Genomic DNA, 27,061 nt, shown 5'->3' with positions numbered 1-27,061 from the left:
GCCTAGAGTAGCTCCTTGTGCAGCTTGTTGGAAGGGCAATGTGTGCCAGCCCTGGTGGGCTGCATGGCCACAGGCTGGCTGGGACTGTTCCATCAGTGCTATGGGTCCTGGTGGTGCTGAAAGTCTGCAACAGATTTCCCTTTGGCTGATTAGTTTGCACTTGCTGGGTATGCACGTGGATTTTAGCAGCAATATTCAGTATTTTCTCGATGTCTGGTTATTTTGCCTGTAATCAGTGAAACTGCTGTCTTGTACTTCCACTCGTGAGTTAAAGATATGTTTCTGTTTTAAAATGGGCTGGAAAAGGAAGACTTTAGCTGTCAGCAGGGTGTCTTTAAGGACAGGTTTTGTAAGAGTGAAGTGAACACAGCTGTGGATATTGGGGTTTGATTTCATTCTCCTGTGGTGTTTTCTAGTACTAGATACTATTGGGGCTTGTGCAAGGTTTGGTTTGTTCTTTTAAGAAATCTGGCTTTAATAATCTCTGGTTTTAAAGAGGCTTAAATTTATGATTCATGCTATTGGATGTGGCAAGGGAAGCTGAACAACTCTGGAGGTGATGCTAACAGAAGACTGTACGCACGGTTGAGAAAAGGCTCTTTGAAGGTAATGCAAATAAAAATGAATTGCAAAGGGGAACTTCTCTTGGTGACTAGAGGGGCTTGAAGAAAGCGTAATAAAAGGACTCAGCTGGCAATTTGGTAGGTAACCTTGAATGTTGAAGGGGTATTAATGGGGCAAATTTAATTATTTGTAAAGAATGGGGCTGTTAAGAGAAACTCCTAACCTTAACTATAGGCTTTGTCTGCTGAACAATAGAATTAGAAATTTGAATCTCTGGGCAGCTGTGGAACAGATTGCAGGAAATCTGGATTAATACAAAGTATCATAACTTCAGTTTTAAGAGTCGAGCAAAAAGATGATAATTGAAGCTTGGGAATTGCCCATGTTGTCAGATCCAAAATACGAGATTATTTGTCATAGCCTTGATGTGATGGAAATAATTAATGGGAAGAAAATGCAGAGAGAGCTTCCTGAAACAAGATTATACGTATAGGGCTGAAGTCCCAGAGGAGGAAGCAAGGGGATACTTTCTTCCATTTTGTCTGCGATGTTTGCTACCTTATGTGAACTTCTGTAATATAAATTTTATTTTAATGTTTAACATGTTTTTGAGTGTAGAAAAAGTAAATTTTCACTCCTACATTTACTGACCCCAATAAGAAACATTAGCCCACTAATACTTCCCTTAAATGAAGGCTCTCAGCAGGCTTAGGAATACAGAAACCTGTTCTGACAATTGAACTAATAGACTGTTACCAGAAATATACTTTTGTATGCTTTCTGGGGCTTATGAAGGGCAGAGGACAAAATTTGGATACATTTTACATGTGTTTCTGATTGTGGTATGGCTTGGACAGATTGTATGCACTTCTGACTGATGGCAGGGTGGTTTGTCTCAGGGGAAATCCTGGTGTGTGCTGAGCAGGAGGTGTGGATCACTCTGGTGCAATGGAGCAGGTTGTTTGCTGGGATGCATATATGTGGAGGGGCAGAGAATGATCCTGCTTTCTTATCTCAGAAACCTTGTTCCGTTAGGCGAGAGAGAGCAGTCCTGACCCAGAATTGTGGTTGCACCTGGGTATGTGTTAAAGGGGAAAATGCCAGTTATGGTTCTTTCCTACCTGTCTTTTGCAAGGTGTGATGGTAACACAGGCCACTGTTCCCCCTACCTGCATGCAGCACTGTTCCAGGGAGCAGCTCGTTGTGCTGCCCTCTGGGAGTCAGGTTATTAGCATTTCTTGGCTCTCAGTTCAGCTGTTTTGGTATGTCTGTGCACATATCTTGCTTTTGTTTTAGGGATGCTAATGACTTTACAAAGAGCCTTTGTAGCGAGCAGTATGTCAGGTTGCTGCAGACTCACTTTTCTGCGGCTCTGAATTCCAGCGTGAATTTGTGCTTTTGACAAGAGCTTATGCACCAGGCCTTAATTTTTACCCTTTTGACAGTGCAGTAGAGTTATACAGATTTTTAAAACTAAAATATTCAGGTTTTCTATGCAGGCAATGAATTTGATGTATCAGAGGTGGCTTGGATATCTATGTGAGTGCTGCACATGTGATGTGAATGCAAGCCCAGAGGAACACGAAGTCTGGCAGGAGGCTTCTGTGGTGGAGCCACAGCAAACAGAAGCTGCTTCGGCTTTTCCTTACTGAGATGGCTCATTAGCCAAGCATGGGTTGTTGTTGATGGTACTCGTGCTCCTGTCGTGTACCAGACTTTGTGCCCAGTCCCAGCTGATCCTGGAGGATTTCCTGAACTGGTGATGAGCCATTTACTTGGGAGAATCAGCAGCTGCTTACTGTGGAACTCAAGTTCTAATTGCTTCTAATACCTCTGTGCTCTGATATAAAATAACTGCAGTTATAGTAATACTAATGTAACAAATGAGTACCATTCATTTATTTTTTTTAGCTTGATCTAGATTACTTTCATTATTTTTTAGAAATAGCAATAATAATATAAAGGATTTTTTTAATGTTGGCTGTACTAGTTGAAATAGGGATAGACACAGGTAGTATTCAAGCTGATTTCTGTTTTCCCAGACTTCAAAAACATTGAGTGTCCTAAATTGCAAATATTATGATTCTAGATTGAGGATTAAGTTATCACAGTTTGACAGTCAGCAATTGAAGTATTCTTTCATACTGTTTTTGAATCATAGATTACTCATTTTCCATATAATACATTAATGACATATTTGGTATTTATTACTCTGATGAATAAGAGCCAAATCCATCTGGCATTGCTCACATGAGTAATCCTGTTAACTCAGTTTTACAAGTAGAACCAACAGATTTTCTTTTTTAATTTTACTGTTTTCCTGTAGTTTAATTTTCTTAGGGGTTGTCCCTTGAAATAAAATTATTGTACTATAAAGCAAACAATACCTTTTTTTTTTTTTTCTTTCCCCAGCTTGGCATCTGAAACTCCACCTATGGTTTACAGGTTTCAAACACCAGTACAAATTACAGCAGCAAAGAAAGCCAGAATCTAGAAGCTAGTTTTACTCTTGTCTTAGAGAGGGTGAAGATAATTTAGTGCAGATTTTAACATATATGTAGATTCTTCACTGTTGCCAGTGAAGTAGCTGTGTTACACAGAAGACCCAGTAAGAACAGATCACAGTAGTGACGTGTTTCCTTGTTACTGTTCACCTGACTTCAAGAGATTTCTGATCCTCTGCTTTCCTTGCCATGCTGAAAGTGTGCATTTGTATTAGTATCATAACTTTCATAAAACTGCAGCTCTGCTGTACAGCACTACTCATTTATTACTTAATAGTAGCTGTTGCTCTAAATCAGTTCTAGTGCTGATTTTATCAAGAGTACAGGATGTTCCTGGCAGTGCTTATTCTCAGATTCTCACTGCAGTCCAGCTCCCTACCAAAGCAGCTTGTTCTCCATGTTCTGTTACTTGTCATGTGCACTTGCCCTTTGCAAGTCACTGAATTTTTTCCTTTTGGGAAATACTCTTAACAAGTTGCACCCTTCTTGACCAGAATATGCTATCTAGTCTCAGATTAAATCTTGATGTTTGTGTTTACTTTATCCTTCTCCAGAACATGCTAACATGTGGATATGAAGAACATAAAGAATTAAAAAAATCTCCAAGTAAACAGAAATGGGTAAAGAGAGGCTGGAGGGGGTCTAGAATAGAGGTTGAAATGGTCTTAAAGAAAAAAGAGGACTGAAGAGAGAGACTAACGAAAGGGTAAAGTGAAGGAGGTTATTGCTATTCTTCAGTGATTCACCAGAAGTAATTTCTGTCCCCTTGGCTGTCCTTTTGCAGTTCCATCCTCTAAATCTTAGTAGTGCCTGAGCCTGTCTTTCTCTCCCTTCTGTCCAGTATTTCTCCTGGGTTTCATTTCCTTGCTTTGTGAAGGAGTAAGTAGCCTTGACCATACCATATCTTTACACTCTGCTTAAGCAAATAGACCTTAGGTGAAAACTGTCAGGTACTGTTTGTATTTTTTTTCCTATAGCAAATTTACTACTACCAAAAAAGGTATCTTTATTGCTGAATTTAATCTTCTGTATTGGATGCCCATTTAATTATTTTTGATTAGAGCTGTATTTGCCCTTCAACTAGCATTTGGTGAGTCTATTACCTCAGTTTTTCCAAAATTCAGAGAGCTTGAGGATCCTATGTTTTGATGCTCTTCACTGCTAGATGGAAAATACTGTAGGTTGTCTTGCAAATACAGTTGTAGAAGAGAACTTCATTTAGAGAGTGTTCAAGGAATCGCTGAGCTGTTCTGCTGGATAATCAATTTTTCAGTTGACTGGCAGCCTGGACCCTATCAGTGCTCACAAAGGGCTTTTGGTTCCTCTCAGAAATATAAAATACATTAGCAGAAAAAAGAACTGTGTATTTTTAGAGAGATGGGATTTCCTCCAGAGCTTGTTCATTTGAGATTTACATCTAAATAAGCAAATAGGATTTTATTTTTTCAAAAAGCCTTACAAAATTTGAGCTATGAGCACTGAATATACATGTATGTTAAGGTGCCTTTTCAGTTCTGGAAGTTTTCTGAGTGATGTGAAAAACAAATAGTATTTCTCTAAAATGCATTTAGTGTTCTGCACTGAAAGGTTATGAAGAAAAATAACTGGTAAAGGGAAGACAGAGATAGGAAGAATAAAATGGAGAAATTGGGACGGATAAACGACTTCTTCATTTGTAACAGCCTAACCATGTAGAAACAGTTTACAAGGTGCAGGGAGTGGTAGGTGTGTAGATGGGGATGTATTCTGTTTGAACTTCCCAGTGTATATTGACATTATAGAGTTTTTTTCTGGTTTCTTTCTGCAGAAAAGGTAAAACAAAGAATGTACATTTAGTATACTAGCTTTGTGAGCTGAACTGGATCTGTAGATTTAGACTTAAGATGTGGCAGAGTAGTTGGAACACTGGAGTAAAAGAGTTTTATCAGGAATATCTATGCTGCTATCTGTGCTATTTTCTGTGAGATGCCATTCCGGCTTCCAGTAGTTACTATTCCTGTACATCACATTCTATCTTCAGATGAAATTGTTTAATTAGCAGACGAGACAACTATGATAAAGAGGCCTCAGTCTGAAGGTGTTTGTATATGAATATTTTTACAGTATAACTATAATCATGTTTTCTGTGTGGCACTAAATGATAGGGGTGATAATCTCATGAAATTTTAAATATTTGCTTGCTTGGAAAAATAAAAATTGTGTTCTGGAGTTTATATATTTTTTTTTTCCCCAGATACCCCATCACAAAGGGTGCAGTTTATTCTGGGTACAGAAGACGATGACGAGGAACACATTCCTCATGATCTTTTTACTGAGCTTGATGAAATTTGTTGGCGCGAAGGAGAGGATGCAGAGTGGAGGGAGACAGCAAGGTGAGTGTTTTCATGAGTTTTTAAAAATTATCTGTAGCTATTGGTTGCTGGCATATTGAGGAATGATTTGAAAGCGGTGGTGAGATCAGGAACAGATTTTGGATATAAAGCTTAAATAAAACCATAATTTTAATCCTTGGACTGCTAGTATTACAACAGTATTTGTTGTTTTCCAGAGCCAAATGTTTTGATCTGGATTTATGAAATATAGGTCAGAGTGAATATCAAGGGAAAAAAATATCAAAGTAAACATATCATCTATATATATAAATTAAAAATTAGTGATTTTATTAATATTTTAGCTCATCATTTTGAGAAACTTTCAAACTTCATATTCTATTTGAATCCTCAAGAAACAGATAACATTTCCATTATAAAAAGATTGAAGTGAGGAATGAGATTACTTTGGAGCAATAAAATTTTTACATATTCTAGCTATCAATGAACTGTTGATTTTGGGACTTTGAGTATTGAATGTTGTATTATTTTGTTTTTGTTTCTGGTTGTATGAGGCTTTTATTTCCTCTCCCCTCCCCCTTTCTTGGATTTTGCGAGGAGCTACATATGTGGGCTGCTTAGAATGGATACGGCTGTTAGCTTCCCTTTAGTTTTACTGCAAACTCCAGGTTTCCAAGAGGGACACAGAATTTTCTATGACCTTCACTTTCCTTATCTGTCTATAAGAGGCATAGACAGATGCTAAATATAGATCTTAACATGTACAAAATTCTCATATGGGGGTTGTGCTGCAAAATTAATGTAGTAATGTTCCTAACTAATCTTATTAATATTCAGAGAGAGTAAATCTAATCAAGTTAATCATCTGCAGTGTTCTCATACTGATTAAGAATATATAGAACCTTCCAAGAAGGGTGTCAGCTTTAACTGTGATTAAAAATAAAAATCACCATGGCTTAAGTTACTTTTAGGTACTGAAAAAGCTTCTTTAGTTCAACTAAAAAAAAATAAATAATCCTTCGTAGAACTGTGTTTCTGAAAAATGAGAACAATTTTTATTAAATAAGATAGAATTTGAAAGGAATAGGTGAAATAAAGGGTTTTCTGTCTATCTAAAGGGATTGATCTATGTTCAGCCTTTCCAGTTGTCTTTTTGTAACCAAAGAATCAAAAATGTCTAAGAGGAGGAAGATGAGATTGTTGAAAAAGGACATCAAACCACAGCCAAGAAAACTATATTCAGAAAATAAAAAAGTGAAGTATAATAGCTAATACTAAAAATTTCTTTAACTTTAGAAGTAAGATGAAAATAAAGAGTTTGGTTGCCATGCAGAAGGAACTGGTCAAGATAAATGGTCTCCACTTTGGATCCAAAAATTGCAGGCAGCATTTGATGTGGGGTGGCTGGCTGTTAGAAAAGGAAGAGATGGCAGTGAAATGACCAAATTCAAAACTAAGACAAGAGTCAAAGTGCTTTATCTGTGCAAATAAGAGGGTGCAATAATTTCCATCATAGAGAGATGAAAGAACGTGTATTTCATGAATCTGGTAAATCCTGTCTTCCTGTGAATCTCTCAGGTGCATTGTACTGTAGCAAATGCAGCAGCACTGTTCAAAAAAAGATGAAATTGGTTGGGATTAAGAGAAGCCTGAAAGTCAGATTTTGGAGCTATGCAAGGCTTGGAACAATATGTGAAGGAAAGAATAATTGTAGACTTGGAGCTAAGTGGAAAATTGGATCAAATGCAATACAGTGGTGTATCATGTCAGACTAACAATAATGCTGTTTAATCAGATAATTGATTTTTGTTTTTCTGACAAAGAAGAAACTGGATGTTTAGTGAAGTATTTGATATGATACAGCAGTGGGAATTTATTACTTAAACTGTTCTAGTGTAAAGTTGTATTAGTGGGTAAGGAACTAACTGAACAGGTGGAGTAGGTCATGCTGAAAGATTAAACTATTGGTGTGGAAGGTAGTGACAACTAACTTCTGAAGTATTAGTCTTCATAAATAGCTTTATTCTTGAAAGACAAAACTAGGACTGTAGTAATGAAACTTGCTGATGATAAGAAATCAGGAGGTACTGTTACTCTAGAAATAAATAAAGATATCGTACACAAAGAGCAAAGAGACTTTGAGTAGTAGAAATGGGGTAGTGTTCAATATGCAAGATCGTATACTTAGAAACTAATACACTGGATCACTTTCAATTTCAGTGGTTGATTCAGGATTTCAAAGGTACTAATTTGATTAAAAGCTTGGCATGGAAAGGATGCACCCTGAGTTTGTTGCTCTCCCAGCCTTATTACATGTTTTCCATCTGTGTGAAAAATGCCACTAGCAGTATTTGTAAATCTTACTGTCTGGCATTGGACATAATGCCATGTAGATGAATTGAAATTCAAATGATAGAGATCACTAATTGTGTTTAATGAGAATGATGCCACTAAGTGATTCTGTATTCATTTCACCAAGGTCTGCATGGACTGAAGGGTTAGGTTCACTCTGTTGGAGTAAATCTGCATCTTCATATTTTATGTTTGATTGAAAGTGCACAAACAGTTCAGATTTAAATTTTTTTAAAAATAGTTTTTTGCTGTTTGCTCAAGATATTTGGGATGTTCTGTTCTTATTTGATCAAAATAGTAACATATCAAAGGGAACCACGGATAGGATTTGACTGAAGCTTGGTGGTTTCCCCCCCTAACCCTCAATATCTCTCATGGGCAAAAGCATTCCTGCAGATTAATTAGTAAGAGCAAGGAAAAAGTGGATTCCATTCCAGGATCTGTTTTAGGCTCTCCTATCCATGGAATAACTTAGTTATGTGGATACAGTGATAAAATTTACTATTTTCCCCCCAGTAATTGATTTCAAGCCAGAAGAAACATTCTTTTTAAAATCAATAAAAATCAATTTTGTCTGCAGAATGCATGATGTTTCTGTTCTGAAAAAAATATCTCCAATAAGTTTGTAGAGCAGCATATTGACGCAAACCAGTTGTATTTATTTTATACCCACAATAGTATAGTTGCAGATTGCAGCTATTAGGAAAGCAGTTCATGTTAAAATCTATCCTAATAACCTCTTGTGATCGTGGCTGGAAAATAGTGCCTGATTTGTAGCAAGTTTTACCCAAACTGTTAGGACTCATCTGCTAATATAAAATGAAAATTTTGGGGAGAATATCTCTATGTTTCTGGAAAAGAAAAGAATGTATAGTAGGAAGGAAAATAGACACTTTGGAACCAACAGGAAAGTGTTTAAGCTTGAATTTTAATGAAACAGCCCAGTTATGAAAATAAACCTCTGTCCGTAGTTAGAAAGTAAAATATTAATAGTGAGTACAAAATGGATGTACTAGGGAAAAATTATGAAGTGAAAATGCATCTTCACTGGATCAGAACTTTCTTTGAAGACATTAAGTCACAAAAACCTTAGGTTTGTCACTTCTGTTTTGTCTCTGACATGCTTGTTCATTTTCAAATCGGTGTAGGCAGGCAAAAACTCATGTGGAGATTGTCAGATTGCATTTATACATTGACTTTTGAGCGGGTTGTGAATGTATACTCCAGCTCTTTGCTGCAGACAGAAGAGACTATAAAATAGATCATGTTAAAGTCTACAACTTCATGTTCTGCACCAAAATGTAACTGAGTCTGCAATGAAGTGGCCCCACTCTGATTGACTCCTAAAAATTAATGACTTTGGAAGATGTAATATATGTATATATGCATATGTGTACACAAACACATCTGAGTAATATTTTTCCTACAGTAGCATACCTTGCTGAAACTCTTCTTGGCATGTTTTGTTCCAGAAAGTATGACATCAGAGGAACTAAACTATGCGATTGATACACCTGTGCTAGTTTTTACCAGTAAAAGAAAACTGTGATCAGACACAAGTAAGGTAGCTGTAAATAAATTTGAAGCACATGGGGATACATGTGACACATGAGCTCAATATAATAATGTGATTGTGTTTTCTGGGAAATTATGAAAGGCTTGTATGTATCAACCACATCAATTTAAGGGGTTAAACTGCAAAAGTAAATATGTTAAAGTTTGTCTTTTTCTCTGAGAAACTGAAGAAGTGTAGCAAATTGGCAAATCATGCCTGAATTTGGATTTCAAACCCATTTCTATCCTTGGATCTTATACATGAATCCAGAGGGTTGTTAAAATGGTATTAAGATTTTTAAAACCCTTGAACTCTTAGAATTGAACAACTACATAGAGATTTGTTTGGTTTATATTTTCTGCTGCTGTTTCTCGTATGTTAGATTAGGTTTATCTGACATAAGAAAGGTATTTCTGAAAAGATAAAAGATGATAAACATGATTTTCTCTTGATGAGGTGAGTAAACTCATGTAATAGAAAACTGCAAAATAGAAGTTTATTACAAATGTAGAATTCTCACAGGTGGGCATGACTTGTTTATGTGCTAGCCTATTGGCTAATTAAATAACAATGTATGATAATGTTGCTAATGTATGATAATGCTCCATCCCTGGCGGTGTTCAAGGCCAGGTTGGACGAAGCCTTGGGTGACATGGTTTAGTGTGAGGTGTCCCTGCCCACGGCAGGGGGGTTGGAACTAGATGATCTTAAGGTCCTTTCCAAAACTAACTATTCTATGATTCTATAATGTGTTTAAAAAAAAAGTTTTAGTAGCAGTAGGAAATTGGATGCAACGCATAGAACTGTGCTGCTCAAATTGATTGAAACTCAGAGATGATCATGATGGCAGTTATAACCATTTGAGCAGTAGCAGTAGTTTCCTATGGATATTTATGTTGTGCATAAGCTTTGATGTCTGATTGACACCATAAACTCTAATTAAAGCTGTTTTCATGATTTAGACTTTCCTTGTCCATGTGTCCATAGTAAGTTACATAGTGAGTTCTGGTTATGAGCCTTGCCTTTCTTCAGTCACCTGTCTTAATGAAACTTTTAAGAATGTGTTAGTCTTTTATCACTTCATTTAAAATTTGCTTAGAATTGGTCAGTAGATTCAAAGTAGTTAATATCAAGAGCAGACTGCAGCAGTATAAGCAAAATACATATATATATGTAGAGAGAGAGAGAGAGAGAGAGAGCGAGTGCATGATTTTTTTTTTTTTTTTATTCTGCAAAAACCAATATAGCAGTCCATCAGAAAAAATTGGGCATACCCAAGCACAAAGTTTATAATCTTATAAAATTCCTAAAGAGATGAGAAACATACATAAAACCAGAGGTATGAGAAGATAAAAGAATGTATTTTGCAGGGTCTTAGGAGGCAATAGTTCAGTAAGGACAAATAAGGCACCGTGTTTGTGATGTTAAGGCGACAAATAAGTCTAGCATATTTTTAGCTTGCCAACATGAGCACCATGAGTAAGTTAGGAGCAGCCTGTTCTTACGCAGTTCAAGTGCAACTGCAAAATGAAAGAAAAAAAAGCAAAAACCAAAAACCCAACTTCATTTCCTCTACCTTTCCCCTTATTTCATGCTTCTTGGTAACTTCCCTGAGTAGTTGTAGCTCGTCCCTTTCAAACCATGGCTTTGAATTTGGCCTGGGTGGGATGCATTAATTTGTTTGATGTATATTTGAAAATATGTTTGGAAAACCTCATTTTCATATGCATATTCAGTTTCATGGTGCAGCTCTGTGGTAGCAGATTCTTGTGTGTGCTGTGTCCTTGCTGCATCACTGGAAGAATGAAAAGGTAGATAGCACTGGGAAGAAAAGAGAGATTGCAGTGAAGGGAGTGGAGGACAGAAGTCTGATGGAGAGGAAAGAGACCTTATGGGCAAAGAGGAGATACGGCAACTGGCCAGCACCAAGGAAATAGAGGGAAAAATGTTTAAATACAAAGAGGAGGAGAGGGCCGGTCACAGGAGATTAGAGATTTTGGAGGAGCCAAGGGGCTGGGGGCAAATTGTGCATGTAAATAATGGAAGAGTGATTAGGAAGCAGCTGGTACAGTTAGAAGAAATGGAATGCGTCAGGAATGGAGCGTATATGTTGGTGATGAGTGGGGTCACTGAAGTGTAGTGGTTGCTCGCAGGGCGGCCTCAGGAGGGGAAGAGTCTCGTACACAGACCGAAAGGAGGGAATTGTCTAGAATACATGTACATGGGCATATTTAACAAGTAGGAGCAGAGCTAGGCAGGTGGGCTGGGAACAGAAGAAGCCAGTTGTGTTTGGTGTGTTACTGGGCTGCTTGGTAAAACTGGAAATTACTTAGCTTTAGAGGTCCTAAGGCTCTACACTTCCCTGCTGTCTGGAAACAAGTGTGAAGGTGCTGTCAAGGTGTGAGGCTCAGCTTGACTCCTCTGCTGTCTGGTCCATATGAAATAGCTGAGTGCTATTGTATCAAATGACAGAGGCTTGTGCTGTGGCTGCAGCTGTTCAGACCTTGCCAAGCTGGCAGGCTGTATGGCTCCACACAGCAACATCTGTGTATGCTTGAAAGACTTAATAACTTCAATTTAAAACATTTTTGCATATGTTAACAGACTTCTTTTTTTCGTTTGTTTAATATTCTTTTATCATTTTTAGTGTAATTTCAATCAGTAAAAAATTAAAAAGTCATACGAGAAATTCATCCAGCTGGCTTGTAAAGAAAGACTTGATCCTCTCATGCCAGTTTCATGTTGTCTCTGCAGATTTACACTGAACCTGAGAACAGGAGAACAAGACTCAAAATAGCGAGATATGATATTATTGGTGTGTGAAGTGATATTTCATGTCATTCGTGTGACTGTTTTACCTTAATAAGTCCTTAATTGGGGCTTGACATACTTCACAAGTGTTTACACATTGCCTGTGTGTACTTGTACGTGCCTGTGAGGTTTTTCATTTCAATTAACTTTTACGTGAAAAATAGCCTGAATTTTACACGTTAAAACTGCCTTCATGATTAGCTTAGTGCAGGTAAGTAACTAACAACTTAAACCAAGTTCATAATAGTCTTTTGTGGTGATGATACTGGATGCAATTCAGTGAAGTGTGAATATGTCAGTATGTTTACTTTAAATGAAAGATGTCTCTTTGTTATGTTTAGTCCAAAATGAAGACTAACTGGAGAAAGTTCTATCCTGTGTTCTTATGATGTATAGCTTTTCTTTTTCTCTACCAGAAATGCTTGAATTTTTCATACTACGTGTTCTATTACAGAAATATCATTGTATGCCATAGATTTGCTCAGATTTTCTGTAAAATGCAGTGATGATTACTTAATATGCTTCTCTTTTCATCTGTGTGATCAGAATTTGTCTTCAAAACCGGTATAATACAGCATTATATAGGAAGAACCAGACAAGGGAGGTTTCTAATATTTCCCACAAAGAAAGAATAAAGTGAAATTCAAACACATGTTTAACAGTGATCTTTCAATATCCATGGAAGTAATTGATATTTAATTTCTTATGAACAATGGAGTTATAAAATTGGTTATTTGTACAGGTGGTTGAAGTTTGAAGAAGATGTAGAAGATGGTGGAGAGAGGTGGAGCAAGCCTTATGTTGCCACACTGTCCCTTCATAGCTTGTTTGAGCTGAGGAGCTGTATCCTGAATGGCACAGTCCTTTTGGACATGAGAGCTAATTCCATAGAAGAAATTGCAGGTAAGTATTGATGCTGCATTTGTTAATTATGAAAATAATTGAAATGCTTACAAAATAACTATTGCATAATGATCAGTTCAATCCTAGGAAATATTTTACTCATATATTAGAAAATATGTTAGAAAAGAATCTGATGTCTGTCACAACTGGTAAATATTTATATTTTTTGTATAAACTTTGCTATTTACATTATCAACTTTTATGTAAAGGGGAACATTAAAATGAAGCAGATTGGACAGTTGAGATATATTTCTATATTTCTCTGGCATGTTCTCTGCTCTTGCTGTGACACCTCACATTGTGAATGATGTGTGTGCTAGCTTCCACAAACTTAATCTATTGCTATGCTAATTGCAGACATTCTATCTTAAAAAATATGTGTATATATATATAGGGAAGTGTGCATCATAATTATGTAACACAGTTTAAAAACCATGTCTCTGAACTGAGAATAAAACCAAGAGTAATCATATAAAGTGTAAGTTTTAAAACAATTTTCAGGTACATGAATTTCTCTAACTGAAGTTGAGTGTGGTTTTTCCAATAAAGGTGTATTTGGCAGTTGCAATTCTAGAGCTTTTGAGAACTGCAAAAGCAGAAAGCAAGAGAGAGCATAATGGATGATTCTTGTCTTCTAAGAGTATGAGTGAGATTGAGACTGAATGCCATTTTCTGCTTTCCTGGTGTTTCCCATAAAGCTTATAACTAGTTAACTGCAGGGGCCTTTTTTCATGGCAGTGCATTTGTTACTGTAATGGAGCAGGTTTTTATGGGCTGTATAGTACAGACCTGTAATAGATGATCTTAGGGAGTCCTGAAACTACAAAGGTTGCATAGCTGTGTTAGAATCATGCAATAGTCTGGTATATTAATTTCCCTTCCTAAATACAGCAGCTAATTAGAATTAGATAACTTATAAATAAATTTGTTAGTAGACAAGAACTGAACATAAAGTTAGTTTCTCTAGTCTGTCAAGACAGGGATAATATATGTATTATAAACATATTTGCATTAGACTTTATTTAAAATTCATCATTAAAATGTTAACACCCTGTCCAAGGGTTTCTAGTGGTTCTAGAGGGTTTCTAGTGCTCTGTCCCTTCCTGCAGAGAAGACATAGAGCAAAGACCAGTACTACTTTGTGATCTGTGGTCTCTAATTTTCTTTTTATCTGCCTTTAGTATGAGCCAGTCTCACACTCCTGACGGTTACTGGACTGGTTTCGTTACATATCTTATGTCTACTTGAAAGTTTTTCCTTACTTCTACCTTACTCTATTTCACAACATTTCTGAAAATGATGCTGTATCTGTAAATCATACCTTTGACACTTTATACAAATTACACGGATCTTGTTATTTAATACAAATACTGTATTAGATTTATGGTATGCTCTGTACTGCAGACTTTGCTGGAAGATCAAACATGACTGAACAGGTGTAAATTTGGGAAGGAGCACCTGCACAGAGAAATGGTGCATGAGTGGCTGTTGGGGCCTTTATGTTGCCTTGTCAGAGGTGTAAAGTAGCATGTTAACAGAGAATGTAAAATACACAAAGAAAAATAGTGAACTTTGTTTAGGTAGAGGTAAAAAAGATATCAAGAAAAAATTCTCAAGTTGTCAGGAAAACTGCTTTATTGGTGATATATGTCTATGTAAGGGCCAGGTAAAATTTTAGTTATTTACATTATCAGGTAAGGGGGCTATTGTTCATTGGGCTATATTTAACAATGGAAATAAATTGGCTCAGGTAGTGGTAGCTGCTTTTTGCATTTACCTGTCCCAAATCGTTTATGTCAAACTGACGCAAGATATTATTAATTCCAATCTGCAGAAACTTGTGTGGGTTTCTGTTCTGTGTTGTGAGCCGATTTTCCCATGAATCATGGTCTGAATCAGAGCCTGAAAATTTGTCTTTATAATGATAAAAGATAAAATGAAGAATAAAAAGCAGATGATTCGAAAGAACAAAAGTTTACCAGTACAGAGTCATAGAATGGTTGGTCCCAGTATGCTGCTTTATTAATATTTTTAACAATCAAGAATTACTTAGGTCAGCTGCTTGATGTTTTTATTATTTTTTTGCTAAAATAGCACATTAGAATTTTCAGGTTCAAGCTTTACATTTTTAATTGAGAAATCTCAACTTCTTCTGTAGTCAACTAAGAGATCCCTTCCAAAATTATTTTAAGTAGATAAAAAAGTAAGGATTAATGCAATAAAAATAACTTCAACAAACTTCTCTTTTTTCCTGGTTTTGGAAGATACTGTATAGTAAGACCACAATGCATTCATGTTTATAATCTTTTCATCCCTAGTTATTAGCTATAGTAATTTTGTTCGTTTGTTTAGTTAACACGTCCAAAGATTTGAGCATTCACAACACTAGCTTGATTTGTTGATTAGGAAAATGTGTTCTGAGAAGAGACTTTCATGAATGGGCGTGTGCTATTTTCAGTTTAAAAGTACCCGTTGTTTTGTCAGATTTGGGTGTATTTGATTTGTTGTCGTATTTGACCTGGTAGGCGTGCCTTTCTGGTAAGGTGATCTGACATACAGTAAATTTGCATGGGTCTTGCTTTGTCTGTGACAGAGGATTCCCACTACTCTCCCCTCCTCTCCCGGCCCTGATTCAATACAGAATGATGTAATTATTTTGCAGCAGGTTCTTCTGGCAAGTGAATCAGTCTGTAAATTGCCCACGTTCTGTGTTAGGTTTCTTTGAACAGATTTCTTCCCCTGACCCCGTGAAATAAGGTTGCTGTTCCATTTGCTTTTCTCTATTATTTTTATTTGTCTTGTCGTAATGCTGTTTTCCTCTTCCTCAATCAAGTTCTTTTGTAATTTGTTAGTCTAATACTCCATATGTAGTTCATTCTCTCCAGCACTTACAAAATGCTACAGAGTGTAGCATACATTAAGCAGTGCTGGGAGGAGGAGACTTATACGAGTGGTGACCGTATGCCACCAAGATACGTGTGCTAGGTATGTTAGAAATTTGGTTATTGCAAATAATATGACAGCCTGCTTTTTTTCCATATAAAGGACAACTGAACCTAAAGATTAGACAGAACATGTATTTCTCAGGAAATCCTTTCTTGTCTGTTCTACTCAGTAGCCATTCACTGCCAGTAGTTACAATCCTACTTACTGTGTGCTTCACAGTACAAACATTGTTTTCTGGTGTTGCTATGTATTGCAGTTTGTATCTGACAGTCTCAACACTTTAGAATGTAAAGAAATGGTTGATCTCACCTGTTGGCTTAATTGGTTCTTTTCCCTACCTGTCTTGTTTTGCTTGCTAGCCATTCTCACGGTTGCTAGTCCAGTGATACTGAAGGTCACTTTTGGTTGTTCTTTTCAGTGCTACTGTGTATACCACATATAGAAGAATTTGCCAGAATAGATTATACCATGTGGTCTTAAGTGTTACTCCTAAAATTAACTTTGGTTCTTGTACTTCTGGTTCATAGTTTATTATTATGTTTTTTTTTTTTAATGCAATCTGTTGACAGTTTTACTGCATTATATAGTGCATCATGTCTTTTGAGAACAAATAAACTAATTTTGCATGTGTACTTTCTTTACACTTAACACTTTGTTAGGAAGAAAAGTGTGTGCTGTGTATTTGTTGGTAATGTCTTCCTATCTGGGCTATATTCCAATATCAAAGTACATTTCTGCAAATGTAGTGCCAGTCTTTGTATCCTTGACAGAGGTGTACTTAATCTTCCTTGCTAAATTGAGACAAAGAATTCCTGTTTGTTTTAGTCAAGGCTTTTAATCTAAAAACACTCACTAAGGCATTAAACTCTCAGCACTTAGGCCTTGAAAATTTCTTTTATTAAAGCCTATGTTTTAAGACCTTAATGGGCTTGTGGCAAAATCTACAGATGAAAAATGTCTTTTTTACTGTTTGCATGGCTCCCAGAACATTTTGTATTTCATCCCTGGAAACTCTGATAGCTCTGCATAAAAATATTTTGGCACCAGTGATGTGGTGAGAATTTTTAAATCATCCTGTCTTCCAGCATGTCCATTCTTTATTAGATTCTTTTTCATTCCAACTGTGTTATTATAAAATGACTTGGTCTACAAGACTCTAAATTTCTTTGGACAGTCACCCAGTTTTCTTTGTTGATAAAGAGTTTATTTGTACCGATGATGCTGAATTCACACTCACAATGTCATAGTGACTTCTGAGATAAATTTCCAACATTGTCATCATGCAGCAAAACAGCACATTTATTCTTGAAGTTTCTTAACTATTTTAAGATGGATTATACTTTTTCCTTGAAAAGAGCTCAATTCCTGTGTTGAAGTTTTCCTGTTTTAAAATGCGCTTTTAATTAAATATATTTTAGAGGGTTTTGTTACTATTTTTAATATGCAACAGTTTTTTTTTCATGTCTTTACAGTGGCTCCTATATCAGTAAGCTAGCACTCCATGCACAAGGAATTCCTTTGAACATTTGATGTAGTGTAATATTTTATCGATCACTTCTGTATAGAACATATGTTAAAAGGAAGTCTGAAAAATCTATGTAATCAAAACAATTTATTTTGGAACTTGTCTCTTGAGGAGGTATTTGCCAGAGTCTGGCTGCACCATTAGAGAGCAGCTTCACAGTGTTGTTCAAGTTGGCAGATTAAAATGTTCTCTTTTGATATTTTCATTTAATTCCTTTGAAACCATGTAGATTCTCAGATTACCATCTGTTTTTTGGTTGTAACCACTGAATGAACCCAAAAGGTTCTTCTACTTAACATATGATGCCATTTTCTGCTGTTTGGTTCAAAAACTGTTCGGTCCAGCCTTTAATGGCAATACTTTCTTTACAATATGAATCACAGATCTTGCATTTTCTTGGTAGCTGTGCAGAGTGTACTGTGAACAAATGTCAAGCCTTGTCAAATACAAACTGTGGCCTCAAATACAAACTGTGCACAGCAGTGTATTGGGGACTTACGCATGTTTCAAATATTAGATAGTCCCACTTATTTTAAATAGATTAAATGTAAAAATGGTTTATTTTTTTAAATTTAATTCTAAATATTCCCATGCTTTCCAGTCCAGAGATCTCTTTTTTTTTTTTTTTTTCCACCCCCCAGTCTTTCGTATGTTTCTCACAATCGAATTTTCAGTCTGGGTAACAGCTTAATCTTGTGATTGAGGTCACTCGACTCTGTGCTCAACAACTCAGGGTATTACATCCCAAGTGTGCAGTTTTATTGAATTCAGTGATATCATGTTAAGCTTTCAATCTGAACAAGTAGTCTTTTGCCTCTGTTTGCTTTAGGCTATATTAAGTGAATATTAATGATATATTTAAACTGGCTTCCATTTAGATTTTATTTCACTTGGAGCCTTTTGTTTCAGTTGCAACACTTAAGTTGTGTTATATTTTTGTCAGTGCTTTTATGGTAACTTTAGCTTTTAGTTCAACACCGTAACAAAGTATGGAATTGCTTGTGAGCAGTCTGCTTCTCTGTTTGACCCTACACCTGTCTTTTGTTCAGCTTTCACCTTCTCACTTACCCAGGTTTTCACATTTGTTTGCTTTATTTATAGCTTACTATTCAGTGATTATCTCTACAAAGAAACCTCTGTCAGGTTTTGTTCCTTTGCCTATGGGTGAATTGTAGTCTAGTGTTTTGGTTTAGTATTTTCCCATGATAACCAGAAACCTGGGAATTTCTTAGATTGCGCAGGTCAGTCGCAACATTTGTCTTGTGTGTAGAGACATTAATCAGTGTTACTCATGGCTCTTGCTCTGTTTAGAGATGCAAAGTATATTGTTCTATAAGGTCTCCATTCTTCTTTTGGTAGCATCCACTGTGGCATGTTAGAGTATCTCTGACTTAGAACTGTGCTTGCTCTCTGAGATGCAAGCTGGGAATTTTAGCCTCATCTCTAGATTTTACGATTTTATGAAATACTTGCTCTTGTTCTTCAGTAAAATTGCTTTGCTATTAATTTAATAAGAAAAAAGGGAGATTTTTCACTCTCTTGTCTTTCTTTTTCAAGTAATTCAGCGGAGAAGTTGAACAAGGTAATTTCAGGTAGAGCTGGAAATAGAATCTGTCTCTCAGTGCACTGGAATGTTCTGCCTCCTTGGATGAGTGGGCTAAATCCATTGGCTTAGATAGCTTGTTTATAGTCACCATTGTAAACACTTTAAATGGGTCTTGGTTCACAAGTGCAGCCCAAGAATTCTAATAATTAGTTTTGTATTGCTTCTAGTGTCTAACTCGCTAGGGAAGTATATATTTGGGTTCCTATTAGAGACAGCTTAAGATAAAGGACAACATTTCAGCTGAATGTGTTCTATAAAACACTGTCTTAGGTTTACTTGTTTTTTCTTCTCCCCTCTCTTTAAGGGAAAGAAAACAACCACAAACCAAACAATCCTTGGCTTTTAAATTAGGTTTTGTAGTCAGCTGTCAAGGCAGTCATGACGCACACAAAAACCCATGTGTTCTATTTTTTGTCATTAATCTCTCTTTTTGTCTTGCAGTTGCACAGTTATAAAATTTGGAAGATTGAAAGGTGTAAATACTGGCAATTTTGCCAGTATATATTGGGTTCAGTTTCTTCTGCTGTAAACTGTCAGTGCCAGCCTTTATCAGGAGAATATGAGCCCAGCAATTCAGACCTTATATTCCTTCTGGTACACAGCTCAAAAAAAACCCCAAACCGAACCCAAAAACTCCATCTCTGGATGTTGGTCCTTTACTCACCACTGCAAAAGTCAGGCCCAGTTTAGCCTGTTTACCTGTTAGTAATTTCTTTTCAGACAGCACAGTCTACCTTCTATATATTTATTCTGTTTTACCTGGGAGTTTTGTGTATGTGGGGTGATGGGCACACTGTGAACCTGTGACCTGTGGCCACAGTTAAGTGTCTCCATACTGCTTGTTTGCTTGGACCTGGGGTGGCTCCACGTGGATCTGGCTGCATGTCTATCTACAAAACTGCAGTGTGTGATAGGCATCTCCAGAGTGAGTGGAAGCAACCAGTCTGCTTTTGCATCTTTGCTGGCTCTTGAGGTGGGACAGAGGCATTTTTCTGTGTGGGGCAACACAGGAGCTGCAATACTGAACTGATTTGATGATGCTCTAATTTAATGATCACCTGATGCTCTAATTCACACCCTGTGTAAATTGTTCAAAGGTGCTGAGGATTTACATTTGAGTTCCTACAGTAGTTTTAAGTTCTCACATTGCCCACATGTACTCACAAAATCAGTTATATGTAAATGATGTATTGTAACTGAGTCTGAATGGAGAAAACGTTCTTGCAATGATATGAAACTGCAAATTTCTTTGAATCTTTTCAAACAACCAGGGCAGGAAGAATGCCTGTCTTTAACTGAAATAAAAACTGATTTCATGGTTCTGGCGTGAATCAAGATTCCTTAAGGAAAAAACATCCTACTTCAGTGTTTGTGATGTCAGCAGAAATGGTATGGTGTGAGCAATTAGTAGAATGGGTAACACTATGCTGATGGATATTCCACACATATTATCTTGCTGAAAGCTCCTTATGGTTATGAAACATCCTTGAAAAATCTTAAGGTAAGCTGTATCTCTGGCTGGAGGAGGGCTCTGTGGAATTTAAAAGGTCATTCAAGAGGAAAATTCTTTAAAACAAACAATCCCTAAACCTTTGTTGCTGAGCATAGAAACCCTGGAGAGTCTCTGTTGCTACACAGTAGTGTGGCTGTGATACAGGGGTGTGAAGTTTCAGATCTGTATTCTTTACTGTCTTTTGTCGTGTGGAATTTGGAGAAATGGCCATGTGCTCTAGGCACAAAACCGCAAAAACAGGGCTTTGAAAAGAACATGCAACTTCAGCTGGTGGGACCATGTAGAATCTTCTCACAGGATTAAGGAAATAAGAGTTTGTTTTGAAAATGAGATGTTTAAAATGCTCCTGTTTGCCATTTACTTTTGGGCTTTAACTGTGTTGCTCTTGTTTTGAAGCTTATCTTTGCAATCAAGAGTGTTATCACTGACATTGCAGGTGCTTGGGTTTATAAAAGATATGTTGAAAAACTTGGGAAGAAACTGAAGTGGAATCCCATAGTGATAGGTGCTGAAGGAGACAGTCTTTCTTATTATTATTCAGATCTGTTCACGTCCTGAAAAAATGGTCAAAATACAGCAATCTGGCAGTAATTTGACTGCATTTAAACTCCTACAGCTGCTACTGCAAGTAGGTCTGTATTAAAGGAATGACAACTGAAGGGGAGTATCAAGGCAAGAAAACACGTCTTCACTCTTTCCAAATCTGAATGCATCTTCTCTCTTTACATGTGGCAGAGGTGCTAAAGTAAAGGGGAAGTTGTTAAAAAAAAAAAAAAAAAAAAAAAAAAGAGAAAACTTAAGGTAAGCCACTTTCTTGTCAGTTTTGCAGGAAACAAAAATTGTTAGTCACACTGGCACTTAGCTCCATGGCTTGTGTGACTGTTAACGAGTCTAGCAGAGCATCTAGGCAAGAAAGAGGATAAGGGTATGATTTTCCTGGCATTTTTGTCTCCTCAAGTGGATCATCTTAAATATTGACATCATCCTCAGCAGTTAGTATGTTTTAATATTTACTATGGAAAATGCTGTAATTCCAGGAATGACACCATACTAGTAGAGTTGCATTGATCTGTAAGCAAGGTGATGACCACAACCTTAAATTTGCCTGCTCTAGAGGAGTCATTTTTTTCAGCTCTTCCTTTTGATTTCTGTCTTAGAGCAACTCAAAGAAGGTAACCTTTGGTTTTGCATCTTCTACAATTTTTCTTTTGGTCAGTGGGATTTAAAAGAAGGGGGGAGAGGATCACTTCAATTGTGCTTTAACACATATGTCCTAAGTTATGTATGTATTATTTATTTTTATCTTCTAGGGATCGCCTTTCATGTTACAGAAAGTACTGGACTGTTTTGGGAACTGTGACATGCAAATTCATGTACTAAGGCTGTCTAAAGGGACGATGGGCTTATCCTCAGGGCAAAGGCAGTTCCTGAAGAGGCAGTAGAGTTGAGCAGGAAAATGAACATTTTTCTTGGAGCTGGAGCTTTCTTTTCTTTTTCTCACATTTTGCAAATTCTTGGCTCCTCCTGACAAAAAATTTACTGAAGACTTTCTCTTGAACTTGTGTTACCTTCTTTTTTGCCTTTCTGTCATTCATCTTGCTTCTATGCCTCTCTATCTCTTCCATTAGAGTCAAGTGTAATGGAAAAACAGTGTTTGTCTAGGCTGGGAGTGTGGAGGTAATTGACCTGCTGGTGAGTTGACCCTGGAGATAGAAGTTCCATTCAGAGTCAGGTGAAGCACCCTGAAGACAGGTTTTACTAGTTTAGGCTTGCGACCAGGAAGTACTATTCTTCAGTATTAGCTGTTTGATCAGCAATGTCTACTGCACAGTATGTAATTGCTGGACACAGTCAAAGGCAGTGTCAAAAGCCTTTGCATTACTCTTCATTGTGAGATGTGGATACATCTCTCATGTTTGCATCTGCCGACAGCTGCATTTATCTGTGGTCCTAGCATTCTCTTTTTGTGTGTATGTGTCATCATAGAGGTAAGAAATTCTTTCCTATTAGGGTGGTGAGACACTGGAATGGGTTGCCCAGGGAGGTTGTGAATGCTCCATCCCTGGCAGTGCTCAAGGCCAGGTTGGACGAAGCCTTGGGTGGCATGGTTTAGTGTGAGGTGTCCCTGCAGGGGCGTTGGAACTAGATGATCTTAAGGGCCTTTCCAACACTAACTATTCTATGATTCTGTGGTTCTAAGATTTGTTGGTGGCCTCTACATAGCAAGTGAAACATGCAGGTAATTTATTGTTCTGCTCTTAAAGCAGCCTATGTATATGATATATTGGCTTGTTACGTGGATATTGAGAATTCAGAAAAACTGTTGTGTTTTTTAAATGTATGCGCAGGGCACAGTTGACTGTTAGCAATTAAACTCTGCTTTTAACCAGCATAATTGTTGAGTGCCTTTTATTATCTCCCTTTCTCTTGCTCTTGGCAACTATCAAATACCTGACAGTCTCTACTGATGATGCATCTATGCATCTGCTTTTTCTTTTATTTTTTTCTCCGTGCTCTGCTTGCTTTCCCACTGAGTTTACTGGTAGATATGAATCTGGCTGCAGCACACAATCATGATCTGTCTGAATTTTCAGTACATTTGACTCAGCTTATTATATCACTGTTTTTGTGCAGTGCATTTCTTCAAATTGATGTACAAGGACAGTGTGTACTTAGCTGCTGTTTTACTTGCTTTGGTACAGATATTTTTTCTTTTTTTTCTCTTAAGCGTTATTACTATTGCTAGCAAGATTTCCCAAAATAATAATTCAAAGAAAAATTCTCAACGGTTCTTTCCCATTTCGAATATATAATGTAAATATTTACCAGTAGTTTTAAATATGAATAAGTAAGAATATTTTCTGCCAGTGGAGTGCAAAAATGGTTGTAATTTCCTAGCAGGGGGATCTGTTTCACTCACACCTCTGTGTAATGGTTCTCTTGCAAGAACATGTACGTCTGGCAGTAGAATGAGATTCTATTAAGTATTTGCAAATGATGCAGCAAAATTTCCTGTATTGTCTTATCTGAAATTTCTTTATATTGTACTGAAAGTATTGTAATTATAGTTACAAGAAATAAAGAGCTAAGGTGTGATATGCTGTGGTAAGTACAAGGGAACAAAAAAGTTGTTGTTTCCTGACAGCATACATGTCCTTTGTAGCAAATAGGGTAGCGTTTATTTTTGGGGTGGGGGAAAAAGAGTGCTTAGGGACTGACTTCAAAGCTACATAGGTGACCTTAATTTAGGAACTACTTACTTTTGAGGGCTTGACTCTTTTCCATTGATAGTAACCTTATTTATTTATTTATTTATTTATGCATGCTGAGAGTGCAACACTTCTAGATAAAACTTAACATTTAATTTGTCTCGTTAAAGAACTAATTATTATAATTGAAAAATTAAAATGTTTCCACTTTCCCCTCTTTTATCATGTTTATGTATGTTTTCAGATATGATTCTGGACCAGCAGGTGGGTTCTGGGCAGCTCAGCGAGGACGTTCGTCACAGAGTGCATGAGGCATTACTGAAACAGCATCACCATCAGAACCAGAAGAAGCTGAGTAACAGGATACCAATTGTGAGATCCTTTGCTGATATTGGAAAGAAGCAATCTGAGCCTCATTCCATGGATAAAAATGGTAATGCGTTGCTTTAGTTTGTGTTTTGGACTTCCAGTAATATCTACCTGTTGAGTATTGCATGTGCTTTGTACCCAAAGCTTGAACTTGGCATGATTCTGCTCTGAAAAGCTACTGTGTGAAAGTGGTAGCTGCTACATGAGAGCTGTTACTCTAATGCATTCAGTAACGCACCTGTTTAAATTAGAAATTCAGGTATCCTGCACAATTCAGGGCTGTGCAGAGATATACAAGGGATCTAGCTCAAGTGTTGGAAGCAGGTAGCTGTGTTGGTGTGCCATTGTGTCCTAGATAATTGGCATGGCACATTACTTATGGTGCAGCAGAGCTCAGGGGCACTTGTGGTGCTCTAGTAACTCTGTGATCCATCAGATTGAGCTTGGGTATCTTTGCTCAGTGTTGCTCTGAATTGTGGACATGTTCCATTAGTCACAGAAATGGGGTATGACCGTTTTTTACTTCTATTGACTATCTGAGCCTATTTAGTTAAAATGGAATGGATTGTTGGAATAGTTTCTATGAGAGTGTCTGCATTAGCCTAGTGTTCAACTGGTGCTTCAGGCTTCATAGTTGAGTTTGAGGGGTTGGAAAATGAGAAGAATATTTTCAAGATGACAATTTTGGCGAGATGCTGTAAGAACTGTACCTTATTCTTCCAGAAGACCACTTTTTGAAAACTCAAGTTCATGGATATGAGAGAACACATTTGTGGAGTTGTTCCGCAGTAAAATATTGGCTTAACCTTTTTATTTCTTGCTTTTACAGAAGCCTTTATAAGCTGTACTGTTGCTATAGGTTAATCATAATGAAAATTCATTTCTTATTGCCTCTTTCTTATTTACATAAACATGGGCCTGTTTTTTCCAAAAATTTCAGTCAAATTTTGCAAGTATTTACTATTAATTCAGTGGAATTACACATTGCAGTGTTAGTGAGCCTCTGTATCTAGTATCGTCACAATACCCACAACACCTTTGTCTGAAAACCATTGGACTATAGTGACTCTGATTCCAGAAATCACCTTAGCTATACCAAAATCTCAGTCTCTTCTGCTGTCTTTCTGGTTTAGGGCCCTACTGAGCTCCCCTGTTATCCTGGGAAGCAGGGAGTGAGGAAGGAACCATAGCAGAGAAAAGGTGCTGGGTGCAAGAGTCATCTGTGTGCTGTCAGGTGTAGGGTGGAAGGGAAAAGAGTAGTGCAGCTGATGTGGAAAGATGGGGCTGTTGGTATAAAGGTTAACCTTGTTTTCAAGGAAGGACCATTTGTTTCAATCATTGCCACGTGAAGTTTTAATAGGTACTTATGAATCTAGCTGCTTCCCAGGGGAAGACTTTGAGACCTAAAGGCAACGTATAATTTCACTTGAAGAGGATGTTAAATTGAAACATATTGATTATGCCAAAATATCATTTTAAGAGTAAAGAAAAAATACTATTTATTGGAACAGACTGTCCAGAGAAGTTCTGGATGCCCCATCCCTGGAAATGTTCAAGGCCAGGTTGAATGGAGTTTGGAGCAACCTGGTCTAGTGGAAGGTGTCCCTGCCCAATGGCAAGGAGTTAGAACTAGATGATCTTTAAAGGATCCTTTTCAACCCAAATCATTTTATGATTTATTAAGATGTATGTGATCATGTATATTGATGCACAAGGGTAAAAGTAAGTAGGATGAACATCCATCATTTTAAAGGCAACTTTCCTGTTGATTTGTGCAATTTGTTGCTAATGAATGATGACTTTAAACAAATATTCAGGAGAAATTTAAAGTTAGTGCTATAATATTCCTGTTTCTCAATTTGCACAGGATGCAAGATGGAAACTTGCATTCCATAAGCTTTTTGCACTAGATCTTATATAACAAATAAGCAGCAGATCTCCTTAAAAAGAGCCCTTAGTGCAAGCTGTGAAAGTATCATAAGCTCAGTTTTTTCTGACTGTTAGTGGAGCTGATGCAGCAATTCTCTCCGGAAACGTTTCCCTTCAGCGCAGGTTTCTTCAGGGAACCTTTCAATCTTGTATATGTTTCCCCCCAAGTAGATTCTGGACAACCGCTAAGTCCATATTAAGCACACTAGTTTTATATATTCAGTGGTTAAGTGATTCTGTAGGTAAGGAAGCACATTCTTACCGGTTTTCATTTGTCTGTGCTTATTCTGCAAGATGAAAAATTGCTGAATTCTAGTTCACGTGTGTATGTAGAGATACCTCAGAGCACTCAAACCCCAGGATAAAAGAATCACTTGGTCACTTTCACTATGTTAGTTTAAATTAAATGCACCATAAACAATACAAATCTAAATAATTTTAGGAAAATTTATGTAAAGGTGAATCAGTGTTTTATCTAAAATACAGTGAAGAGTTCCAAACCCAGTCTTTTTGGACACGGATGTTTTTTAATCAGTTTAAAGCATTGCTCTTCTGCTTGCATCCTTTAAGTGCTAATGCATATTTGGCAATCTTCTGCACTGTCCTCTTCAAAACAGATGATGGCCCTGTAATAAAGCAAAGAGGGGTTGGTTTATTTTAAGCTTCTCTTTTGCCATTCATTACCCTGTTACATTAAAATTCTGATTCTTATTTTATTGCCTGAATTGTACCAAGAATTAGCATTAGCTTTAGAAGAGGAATATTCAGTCTAAGTTTTTGTTCTTAAAAGGAATCACAATTTTTTTCTCTTCAGGACAACAGCAAATAAGCAGAACATGGGATGGAGTAGCAACTATTGCCTCACTAAACCAGGGTTAAAGGAGTGAGGAAAGGGATGGATCTTAGAGCTGCGTCATTTCAGGCCAGGCACACCGAGTACTACCT

At 37.0% G+C, this 27,061-nt stretch overlaps 1 protein-coding gene across 8 annotated transcripts in view; it reads left to right on the top strand.

The window, feature by feature from the left end:
- The window catches only part of SLC4A10 (solute carrier family 4 member 10), a 163,758-nt gene that overhangs the window by 82,610 nt on the left and 54,087 nt on the right, over positions 1 to 27,061 (top strand). For all 8 annotated transcript variants that reach the window (XR_010610725.1, XR_010610726.1, XM_065670576.1 and 5 more), the window contains 3 exons: positions 5,302 to 5,440; positions 12,859 to 13,019; positions 24,063 to 24,251. Coding sequence is in view for 6 of the 8 variants with exons in the window: in XM_065670576.1 (XP_065526648.1) it covers positions 5,302 to 5,440; positions 12,859 to 13,019; positions 24,063 to 24,251 (489 nt within the window). In the remaining 2 variants the exon portion in view is untranslated. The remainder of the gene's footprint in view (positions 1 to 5,301; positions 5,441 to 12,858; positions 13,020 to 24,062; positions 24,252 to 27,061) is intronic.

This window comes from Lathamus discolor, chromosome 3 (genome assembly GCF_037157495.1).
Source record: "Lathamus discolor isolate bLatDis1 chromosome 3, bLatDis1.hap1, whole genome shotgun sequence".
In the NCBI taxonomy this organism is placed as follows: domain Eukaryota; kingdom Metazoa; phylum Chordata; class Aves; order Psittaciformes; family Psittacidae; genus Lathamus; species Lathamus discolor.
The sequence above is the reverse complement of the archived record's forward strand: the minus strand, read 5'-3'. Positions and strand labels throughout refer to the sequence as shown.